The sequence below is a fragment of the Podarcis bocagei genome (genome assembly GCF_964188305.1).
Source record: "Podarcis bocagei genome assembly, chromosome: 7".
NCBI classification, from domain to species: domain Eukaryota; kingdom Metazoa; phylum Chordata; class Lepidosauria; order Squamata; family Lacertidae; genus Podarcis; species Podarcis bocagei.
In genome coordinates, this window is record NC_138132.1 from 40,424,832 (window position 1) to 40,436,292 (window position 11,461).

Consider the following 11,461-nt stretch of genomic DNA (forward strand, 5'->3'; position numbering starts at 1 on the left):
AAATGCCTGTTGATGCCAACTGATAGATCCCATTTCAAGTTTGCAAGTTGTTTTGTTTTTCAGTTTGGTGGAGGGAAAGAACTGACTTGGCAACACAGCCCCACCTCCACTTGCTCCTTCTTCAAAGGAGAAGACCTTGTTGTCCCGCAGAGGAGGTGCAGGGTTCCCTTTCTCTTCATCCAGCTGCTCTTGGTGGCTACAGATTTTCTACCCATCAAGAGTAGCAACTGCACACTCATCCTGAATAGGCTGTTCGGGGCAAGCCGTCCTTTGGGGGCACAGCTGTTTTAGCCTCTGGGTTGAAGTTCAGCCTTGCTCAGAAATCTCCCCTGCGTTGAAGTAATGGCATTCACACCTATTGTAAGAATACAGAAACTGTCTATAATGAATAACACCAATCCACAAATGCCAAGCCATTTATTCAGTGGATGGCGGAAGCTCATTCAGAAACCTTCAAGCAGTGTTTTCCATATACATCACATAATGCCTTATGTGATTTACACAGTATATAGAGAGAGACAAAAACTGATAAAACAATAAGGTTTATTATTCAGACAAAGGGTAAGGTTAAGTCTATGTGCTGTTAAGCCAAAACCCCAAGCCCTAGATTCCCTTTGTTGCTCTTTCAATACATCCTCTTCACATTCCTAAGGGTGTGTCCCCCACATATAAATGTTAAATACAGTGGTACCTTGGGTTAAGAACTTAATTCATTCTGGAGGTCCATTCTTAACCTGAAACTGTTCTTAACCTGAGGTACCACTTAGCTAATGGGGCCTCCTGCTGCCGCCGTGCGATTTCTGTTCTCATCCTGAAGCAAAGGTTCTTAACCCGAGGTACTGTTTCTGGGTTAGCGGAGTCTGTAACCTGAAGTGTCTGTAACCCAAGGTATCACTGTACTGAGTGCTCAATGAGGTGTCAAAGACTTAGCTGCATCCTGTAAAACTTATCTGTAACTGATGTACTGTATTTTTCGCTCTATAAGACGCACCAGACCACAAGATGCACCTAGTTTTTGGAGGAGGAAAACAAGAAAAAAAAATATTCTGAATCTCAGAAGCCAGAACAGCAAGAGGGATCGCTGCGCAGTGAAAGCAGCAATCGCTCTTGCTGTTCTGGCTTCTGGGATAGCTGTGCAGCCTGCATTCGCTCCATAAGACGCACACACATTTCCCCTTGCTTTTTAGGAGGAAAAAAGTGAGTCTTATAGAGCAAAAAATACGGTACCTCCCTTCTATAACGTATTTCTGATGTATGACTGATGCTCTGGCTGGATAGGTTGTGGGAAGGTCCACCTGTGGATTGGAAGGTATAAACTTCTGTTTTTCTTTTGTTTGGGGTTCTCCTCCCTCCTGCGTGTGGTGAGTGGGGACCCTGTTGCAACAGTTTATTTTCTCTTTAATAAAGGTGCTTTGCTTTTCAATATACACTTCTTGTCCTCTGCTTTTTCTCTCCGACCGATAGGGAACTCCATCTAAGAACTCTATACGAGCTCTATATACCCCATCAGGGAATTAGAGGTATTTTTTTTCTTTTAGCATACCTCCTAAAGGAAACAGGCTACCACCTCTATGCATACATGCTATTACTAATAGTATTATTGCCGGCCTGGTTTTCTCCTGGCCTGGGCTAGTTTCTGATAGTCCTGAGCTTGGTGCAAGTCAGAGACCTCTCACAGTTGCTGCCACTGCACTCCCAACATCCCTTCTAGTTTTCTGAAAATTATTTATTTTATCCCCCCCCAAAAAAATTTATATACTACCTGATTGTAAAAAAAAGAAAGAAAAGGAAAAGGAAATACTAGTCTACCTCCCTGGGTTGTAATCAGCTACTCTCACCTGGTTTAGCCAGCCAGTCGAAGCCGTTTCCCAGGGTGTGGCCACTGTTGCATGCTGACAGCTTCTAGGAGCCACAGGTGAGAGCTGAGTGGGGGGGGGGCCGACAAAAGGTGGACAAACTATCCCAGAAAGAGCATGACATGTCCCCCACTTCTGCTCTGTGCCATGAGTAAATATTATTGAAGATGTGAAGGAATTGGAATTTGTCCTTACTTGTATGGACTGTTTCAGGAAGGATGATGGGATTTGAAAGGAGAATTTACAGCTTATCCACACTTCCTATTGCCCTGCTGTTTTCCCCTGGGAAAACAAATCTTTAGCGCTCAATCGGGGCAAACAGCAATTTGGGTTTCTCCTGGATTGCCATTTCTTCTGATCTGCCACTAAAGAGCAGTTTTTCCCTTGGAAAGGAGTAGGGGTAAACCACTCAGACCCATGCCTAGAAAGCATAGGTCAAGTGGAAATTTTTACAGGTGGGTCCCAATTCAATCTAAAATGCTTGAGAAGCACTGGTGCACACACACACACATTTATTTCACAGGACTTGGAGGCGTATTTATTTTTAAGTCCAAAAGCCTGCAAAACTTGTAAAAACTTCCTCATGCTTGACCATATCCCTTCTGCCCATTGGTTCTGAGCAAAGAGCAGTCTGAGCTTGCCTACACGGAATCTGATATTCTTCTGCAGCCAGCCAGTGGGAAGGAAGGCGGGTGCCCCAGTCACGGCAGGAAATGACACACGCCCAGCCCACTGGAAAGAAAACTTGGGGCAAGGCACAGAGGAGCTGCAGAAAGGAGTAACGGCTTCTGTGAGAACAGGATGGCATCAGGTCACATTCGCAGTGTCTTGGTGACAGGATCCAACCGAGGCATCGGGCTGCAGCTGGTGAAATGTTTCCTTGAGAAACCAAACCCTCCCCAAGTAGTGTTCGCAACCTGCCGGGATCCAGAAGGGGCCAGAGCACAGGTGAGTTGTTAGACTCTCTTTAGCTGACTTTGAAGGCAGAAAGTCTCCCTCTTGGGACACACACACACACACACACACACACACCCTTCCACGATAGGAGGACAAACACTTTCTCTCTGCAAAGCTGATGTATCTGAGACAGGCGTCTTTCTGCAAATCCCATTGTCTCCCCAACCCCTGCACATTGTTTATAAGCAGAAATATCTTATTTCCTCCAGTATAGGGATTTCAATTCCTGCGTGTGCATGCAAGAGAAAGATCCACTTTTTCCCCTCCCCTGAAGCAACTGTCAGGCATCCATCCACACTCCATCCTTTCCAGCTGGAACTTCTCCTTCCCTGCTGCCAGATTGTGTTACTCTGACTTCCATAAGTCAGTGTTGCATGCAAGAGCCCTTTTCAGAATCTGTGCTAAAAAGTTTCCAAGTTGTTATATAAGCAAGAGGCTCATCTCAGCCATAGAATTTAAAACAGGAGATAGGCAGGATTGCAAACCCTTGTTTGAGAACTCTGGTTGTTTGTTTTGTTTGTGGAGCTGCATGCTCTAGACTTCCCTAATTTAGGGGCCTCTCCATTTGGAGGAGAGAACAGGGAGGCTTGGATTTACCAGTATTTACAAATGCGGAAGTTGAGTGTTGCTGGAGGCAAACTGAGTTTGTAGCAAAGAGAAATAAACATGAGGCTGAATATTAGAATGGCACTTATTGTTCCAATAAGAGAAAAAAAGAGTCTACTGCTGTGGTTTGCAAAGAAACTCCTTAGCACATGACCTCGTTTTAACATGGTGAAGTCAGCCTACACTGAATACTTTGGAGCTTTCACAGTGGTAGCAGCCATGTTCAACTAGCTCCAGGGCATGTTAAAAGTTAAGCTGCTTCTACACTGGGCATTTACTATGGAACAACCACACCTTTGTTCAAGGCACCTGCACAATGTGAAAACATTCCCCTCTAATGCTTCCCCTCTTCAGCTTCCAGCTGTTGTTTTCTGAGCACAGAAAATCTAGCTTTTTAAAAACTTTGGTATAGCTGCACAATTTCTCAGGGGTAGATGGCCCCTCACTTGGCTCTTTTGGTCAGTTAGTTGCATCACCAAGACTATTCCCATAGGACATAAATTTCCAACCTTTTCAGACCCAGAACTCACCTATTGTGAGATAAACTGCCTCATATAACCAACCTGCTTAAGTTTAATTAATGCATGAAGGGGTTAATGCCATAGAGTAAGCTGTCCTGCCAGTTTTAGCTCACCTTTGGAGGAAATGGGTAATTAAGTATATTGTTCTCCTTCAGTCTACATGTGAACTTTAGCTGTGAAGAGGTTTGAACTTGTTGCTCCAGCTCCAACACATGGCTCTCACCAGCCATTCTTGAGTTCTTTCTTGATGTTGTTCAAGTTCAGTCCCACAATGCCCTTGTGGGAGATAGTATGGAAGCCTCAGGCTGCCACCTGCACAATGGGGCTAAGACTGGCCTACTTACAAGATAGTTATAACAACTCTGTGGTAATGTACGTGGGGGAACTTCGGACACATTACAACATGATATAATTTATTTTGTTTCCTACAGGAGCTGAGGCAACTGGCATCCAAGCACCCCAATCTGGCAATTCTGCAACTTGGTAAGCTCTCTCCGCTCTTTCAGCAAACAGCAGCAAGGCTGTTGCTTCTTAATTTGAGCCTTGGCAGCTTCTTCTCCCTGTTGTATCCGGTCATTTCTTAAGGCACTGGCTGTATTTAGATGCTCCTCTAGACCATGAACTAGATAGAGGATCTTTAACAAGCCCTCTCCCCTCCCTTAATGTGCCCCAAAACAAGCACTACAAATCAGAATCTGTTGGACAAATTTGCCCTAAGTAATCCGTCCAAATTTCCCTCCTACATTGTCCTATTGGTTAGGAGACTGAAGTTTACAGACTTCCTGGTCCACTTACCGTATTTTTCGCTCTATAAGACGCACCAGACGACAAGACGCACCTAGTTTTGGGAGGAGGAAAACAAGAAAAAAAACATTCTGAATCTCAGAAGCCAGAACAGCAAGAGGGATTGCTGCGCAGTGAAAGCAGCAATCCCTCTTGCTGTTCTGGCTTCTGGAATAGCTGCGCAGCCTGCGTTCGCTCCATAAGACGCACACACATTTCCCCTTACTTTTTAGGAGGGAAAAAGTGAGTCTTATAGAGCAAAAAATACGGTATTTCATATTTTCCCCTTGATATGTACCCCCTTCGCTACATACATCCCATGATCATGCTGATTAGCTCTAGCTCCAACTGGGTGGTTTGACTAATATTCATAGCCTTTTTAAGCATGCACAATAGTTTTCTAACTGTTCTCCTCCATTTCCCCTTGTGGTTCTAAGTCACCCACAAACCTTCCTAGTACCTTATAAGACATTATCATTTTCATCAGAGAAATGTTGGAGGGTTGTGATACCCACCCAAACCTTTGAGAGAGGCAGCACATTTAGCTCCAATTTCATAACAGGCATTAGACACAAAGTTTTGGAGGGCTGAGAATGCCATACGGGTTCATGAATTACTTTCCAGTTGACCAAACCACATCTAAGATTCTGTGGGATAAACAGATAAGAAAAGCTTAGCAGAAACGACCATGCTTTGCTGTTGTAACTGCTTGCATTGCAAAGAAAGAAGAAACTTGTGGTAATAAGTTAAGAAATCGCGAGAGTAGTCAAAAGATAATGTCTTATAAAGGTACTAGGAAGGCTTGGCATGTGCAGAGATTAGCAGTGGTGCCCTGAGCCAATAAATGGTCCCCTCCCAGCAACAATTGATAGCAATAGGCTGGACCTGACAGCTGACTTATCCCACACCCCATTGATCAGATCCAGCTGCCATGGCAATGGAATGGGTGTGTGCAGCTCCTCTGTAAAGCTGAATGAGGGCCTCCCTCAGCAGAGATTAGGTGTTCTACTTGCTTTTGAGGCCCCTCCCAAATAATGACAAACACCCAAGGCTTTTTCAAAAGGCAAGCTTCTATTTGCTTATGAAGGAAATAAGATAGGCACCTCTTGATGGCATTTCAACTCTAATCCTCACTCCTCCCTGCCCCACCCAGCTCCTTCCCCCCTGGCTATACAAAGCAAAACTGCATGACTGCCCCTTAAAGAAACAGAAGTTTGCAGAGGGGTAAGGAAGTATGATTGAAAGGGATGCTTTCTCCAAAATGCTCTTGGCAGTGGGCCCCAGTATCACCTCACTTAACTATTTTTATTTTTTAAAAAATTGAGCTTTAAAAGGTATCGGGCCTGGTCACCTCAAGAGCCATCTGCACCTGTATTAACTAGCCCAGGCTTTGAAGCTGTGCCTCAGATGCTCTCCTCTCTATCACCATGAATGGCTGAGCGAGAATGAGAGCCAAGCCCTCTTAGGGATGGTATTCCCTCCAGAGATCTGCCTGGCTCGGATGGAGTGGTGTGTGTGTGTGTGAGAGAGAGAGATGGCCCCACCAACCTCCATGTACACATCCAAACATGTGACCTTACATAGCTTACAAGTGTTCAGATGAAGACACTGAAGCAGAGCCACAAGATGCAATCCTGCTCTCCCTGCATTTCTCCTACGTGAATGAGCATGCCAATAATCCCACTTATTGTGAATAGCTGACACAAGCGAGACAGGTGAGAATGCAGTCAAGTCCTACACAAAACAGAGTCTTGTTTCTTCTTCTTTGTAGAAACCACCGATGAGGCAAGTGTCAAGGCAGCTGCCAAGAAGGTTGAGGCCCGCCTGGGAGGCGCTGGGCTGAACGTGGTGATCAACAATGCTGGGGTCATGCCGCCCTGTACTTTGGAGTCAGCCACTGCTAAAGACATGCTGGACGTCTACACCATCAACCTTGTGGGCCCAATGTTAGTGACCAAGGTCAGTTTTTTCTGCACAAGAAGAGCAACCCCTTCTTGGACTACAGGGTGGGAAGCAGGCCCCCTTGACACAGAGTGGATTAGGACTTGCCCCTCCCAGGCCAGCTCCTGGCAGCACAGCTGGCCGGAGACAGCAAAGGGCAATACAGCAGCCTTTCCTCTTTGCATATGCAGACTGCTTCATTGTTGAGGGTCAAAATTATTAAGAGAAAAGAATGGGACTTGTGGGCTTGGTCAGTGGGCTGTAAATGGTGACACCTGGGTTTGAGTTAGGGAGGTCACTCCTCCTATCTTCAAAAGGCCCCTGGAGAATAGCCTCTGGCTAGGTGAATTCACAGGCTGAGTTGGTAAGAGAAAGTTCTGCAGGATCAGCCCAGCTCTGTGACAGCATCTACCCTCCATTACTCCCCAACAGAGCTGAGTCTTAATATCTTCCGTTTTGAAAAAAACCAACTAGGATGTTGTGGGGTAGAAACTGAGAGGTGTAAGAAACAAGGCCAGAGGTAGTTGGTCTTTGCAATCTTTTGCCCATTTACTAGCAGATCTTTATGCGGACCAGTTTTGTACAGCTGCAGAGCTTTTGCCTCTCCTTAGGAATTATTGCCGTTGCTGAAGAAGGCTGCCCACGGATCCAATCAGAAAGGCATGAGCTGCGGGAAAGCAGCCATCATCAACATGTCCACTGTTCTAGGATCCATTGAGAAAACACCAGAGCATTATTTCGCTTTCCCAGTCGTCTCCTATCGCTGCAGCAAGGTCAGGCTTCTCCTATGGGACATGGGTCAAATCTGGCATTTCTGTCCATTGCCTTCCTTGAGAAAGTTTTTCTATGTACCCAACAATGGCTGGCCTAGTGAGTGATGTGCTATTGAAATGCCTTGTGTAACACCCACCAGCTTTCTCCCTCTCCAAGTTGGACGTTTTGTCCATACTGAAATTGTTCTGTCTTACGAGTGGATAAAATTGCTTTGTGCACCTGAATTCCACAGTAAGAATTCTTCCAAAAGTCATGTAGTGGCCATGCTGGCTGAGACTGATGGGAGTTGAGGTCCAAAACATCTGGAGGGCACTAGGTTGGATAAGGCTACATTATATAATTCTGGTACTTGTTGCAGTTTCCATGCCAGTGGTTGTTACCTCCTAGAGATGTTAGGGTTGGTGGGGGAAGTTTTTGGACCAGTTACAAGTGATGTGGCAACTGCAACTACACTTTATGGCCATGGCAGAGACATCATCATCTTTTTAGCATAGTATATTCCGTGTCTCAGTAGCAAAACTGTCCCAGAATTTAGGAGTATTCAGCTTCAGTGTCTGCCCAATCAATGTTGGTTATGTGAACAGCAGGGAGACTTTGGGTCCAAAGTGAGTGGTCTTATAACCTCAACTTATATTGAGCCAGTAGCCTAGTTGACCTTTCTGCTCTCTGTGCATCTATGATTGGGGTCTGCTCATGTCTTCGTCCATCCCCAGGCTGCTTTGAACATGCTCACCAAGTGCCAATCAATGGGCTACAAAGATGATGGGATCCTGTGCACTGCTGTTCATCCTGGCTGGGTGAAAACAGAGCTGGGAAGTGAGCAGGTAAGTCAGCTAAGGATTTATTCTTAAGAACTCTCTGCATTACTTCATTCTAAATCAGAACTATACACACATACTAATGGCTAATCCACACTTCCTTTTGGGCTACATTTCTGGGCACGCGTCTGGGATTTTCAGGTCCAGGCAGAGAGAGAGATAGAATATTGCCCTGCCACTTTCCTCACGAAAACCAGTGTTTTTACTTCTGAATTGGAGCAAATGGCAATCAGCTTTTCCACAAACTGCTATGTGCTCTGATTCAGCAGTAAAACACAGGGTTTCCTGGGGAAAGTGGCAGGGCAAAAAAACAAAAACAAAACCCCACACTCGGAAGACACAGACCTGGAATTCCTGGATCTGTGCCTAGAAATGTAGCACAAAAGGAAGTCTGGCTGAGCCTAAGCCTCACCAGTTCTCTTGCTGAAAGTCTTACTAATATTGTGCACACCCAAGGGAAGAGGCTCCTCCTGGCAGACCCAAGCATTGACCTTCCTTGCCCACCCCAAGGAGTTGGCCACTAAAGTCTGAGTTAAGGAAGCCGCCGGTTGTTGGGGTGTCTTTGGCAGTGGAAGCAGAGCATTGTTGTCATGATGGCTAGTAGCCATCGATAGCCTTATTCTCCACGAATTTGTCAAATCCTCTTTTAAAGCCATCTAAGTTGGCGGCCATCACTGCCTCCTGTGGAAGTGAGTTCCATGTTTAACTTTCTTTTGTCTGTCCTAAATCTTCCAACATCCTGCTTCACTGGATTTTCACGAATTCTAGCCTAGTGTTATGAGAAAAACTTTCCTCTATCCACTTTTTCCACGGTATTCATTCATATATACATCAACCTGGAAGCCAAGAGCTCACTAATGGATGCATTTTTATTCACACTTGCCTGTAATAAATACACTGCTGATCACATTTTTGGTTGGAGAATTGCATCACAGATTTTTGGGGTGTGCCGATTTCCAAGGATAGCTGCATATAGTTTTGCTTATTGTTTGGAGAAGTGAATATTCAGTCAGGCCCACACTAAAATAACAACCAAGGACAAACTTATCCCATCCCTCCCTTCTGGCCACTCCTTTGGTAGCTAGATAGGCAAAACCATCACTCATGTGGTTGGCTGAGCTCTCATCCATCACTGCAGATTTTCTTGTGCCTCTGCAGAATCACTATCTAACCATGGTTTGCACCTTGCAGGCTGACCTGACTGTTGAAGAAAGTGTGTCTGGCATTATGAAAGTGCTTTGCAACCTCTCTGAAAAGCAACACGGGGTGCTGGTGACTTGGGAAGGGAATGTTTTGCCATGGTGAGAGCCTCGGAAGGAACCAAAGGAAAGGCATAATGAGGATGGAGCAGCCCGAGGCTTTCTAAAGCTTTATATCATGAGTCTTTTGAATAAAAATTGAAGCGGCATCTCTTGGGTCTCTTGTCTTCTGTCCCAAAATGTGACATGTAAAGAAATGGGATTCCATTCCCAGCCCTATTTCCACTCACCAGCCCTGGGTTACTGGCACGCCTCCCTCAATGAAAGATGCACCCATTTATATCCTACTTGCTCTCCCTCGCAGAAGCCGTTTTATAATTAAGGCAAAACAGAGCACTGGTGAACCCAACCTCAAAAGGCTGCTGGCAGTTTTGCCTTCACCAGTACATCACAAGGTTTCTCAAATTAGGAGGCAACTTGGAGTGAGCTGGCCACCTCTGCAGTCATGTGTCCTTAGGGCTCAATTTTTAGACTAGGACTGCTCTTTTGAGCACTGTAAGTGCTGTGACACAAGAAGACTAGGTATCGGAAACAAAAAAGGTACTTTGTATGTGAGATATGGCACTGGCAAAATTGTAAAGATTTTTTAAAATACTGAAGTCTTTCTTGTGCACGAGTAATAGAGAGATCTTGTGCTAGACCTCTGTAGTTGGTACTTTTCTTATCACAGCCTTGAAGGCAATTCTCCACACATAGTGGATTGTTGAAATCTGCATGCCTTCCGTGTGCAGAAAGTGGTGAAAATAGGCACAGGAGTGTCATCAACATGGCTGGAAGCAAATGGAAGGAGGGGAGTGGCATGAATTGCTGCCCACTAAAAACATCACCACACCCCACAAATCGCTCATCATCATAAAGAAATGTGCCATCATGAGCCTTTCACAAAAGAAGCACCTGCAGCTGCATCCTGGGCTCTTTCTACTTGCCAGATTTTCCACAGTAAAGGGAAATTCAGATTAAAGTGCAGAAGAAAGTCTGGCCTGTCATTCTGATGCTGCAATATATGGATGCTGCAAAAACGCTTATTTGTACAAGCAGCACCAATTCCATAATAAGCTTCCATTTTACTCGTCTGGGTTGGGTGGAGAGAGAAGTTGGCCAGGTCAGGCCAAAACCAGAGCAATTGGCCAGAAGACCTCCGCTTCTCTCCCTATGGCTGCAAGATGATTTTGTGGGTTTGCCTTGCAGCAAGTCCAGATCACAGTTTAGAGCTGCACAAATGCATGACGATGGGCCAGGATAAATGGGTGATACCTCTCAATTCAAGCTTAGTGTTAGCTACATACTTTCAAGCTGTTGTTATCAGAGACGGTACACCTTGAATTCAATTATCATTTTAACAACACCTACAATTTCCCCTTTTGCACACTCTGGTGTGTAATCCCACTAGCTAAGGATTATACTCAGCATTAATACATTGTGTTACTGCATCAAACCACCACATCAAACCATTTCCATCTGGATACTGTGAGACGATGAAGCCTTGGCCACTCTATAAAGTTCTGAAGAAAGGAAGCCTTCTGGGCCCAGGGAAAGGACTGAGGGGCATGTGTGGAAGAGAACAGCAGAAGGGTGTTTTTGAATAGGGAAAAGGAGATGGAGTTAACCATAGGCACTGTAGGATGGCCACTGGAAAGCTGGACTTTGGTTCAGGCATGGAGGACAAACTGGGAGATGGGGGCTGAAGCCAATGTCCCTGAGGAAAAAAGGTAGAGCAGGGAGGCTGTGGACTCTCTTCCTGGCCTTGGAGTGTGTGAAATAAGTATGTTTGTGGGTGCTTCTGTTTTGGGATGTCCTCAGAGCACATCTGGACACGCCAGCGAGTCCCTCCTAGGGCCATGAGGAGTCAAAGAAATAGTACCAATAAAAGCAGTAAAGAGTAGGCACACCTGCCAACAGGCTTTCATACTATACTTATGTGAAAATGAAGAATACTGGTCACTGCC

At 45.3% G+C, this 11,461-nt stretch overlaps 1 protein-coding gene across 1 annotated transcript; it reads left to right on the forward strand.

The window, feature by feature from the left end:
* Positions 1–2,561: 2,561 nt before the first annotated feature.
* On the forward strand, positions 2,562–9,664 carry LOC308591393 (C-signal-like). Its single transcript, XM_081202134.1, has 6 exons — positions 2,562–2,804; positions 4,372–4,423; positions 6,495–6,682; positions 7,276–7,437; positions 8,152–8,262; positions 9,448–9,664. The coding sequence occupies exons 1-6, from the start codon at positions 2,658–2,660 to the stop codon at positions 9,559–9,561; spliced, it is 774 nt and encodes a 257-aa protein (XP_081058260.1). The 5' UTR covers positions 2,562–2,657; the 3' UTR covers positions 9,562–9,664.
* Positions 9,665–11,461: the final 1,797 nt, after the last annotated feature.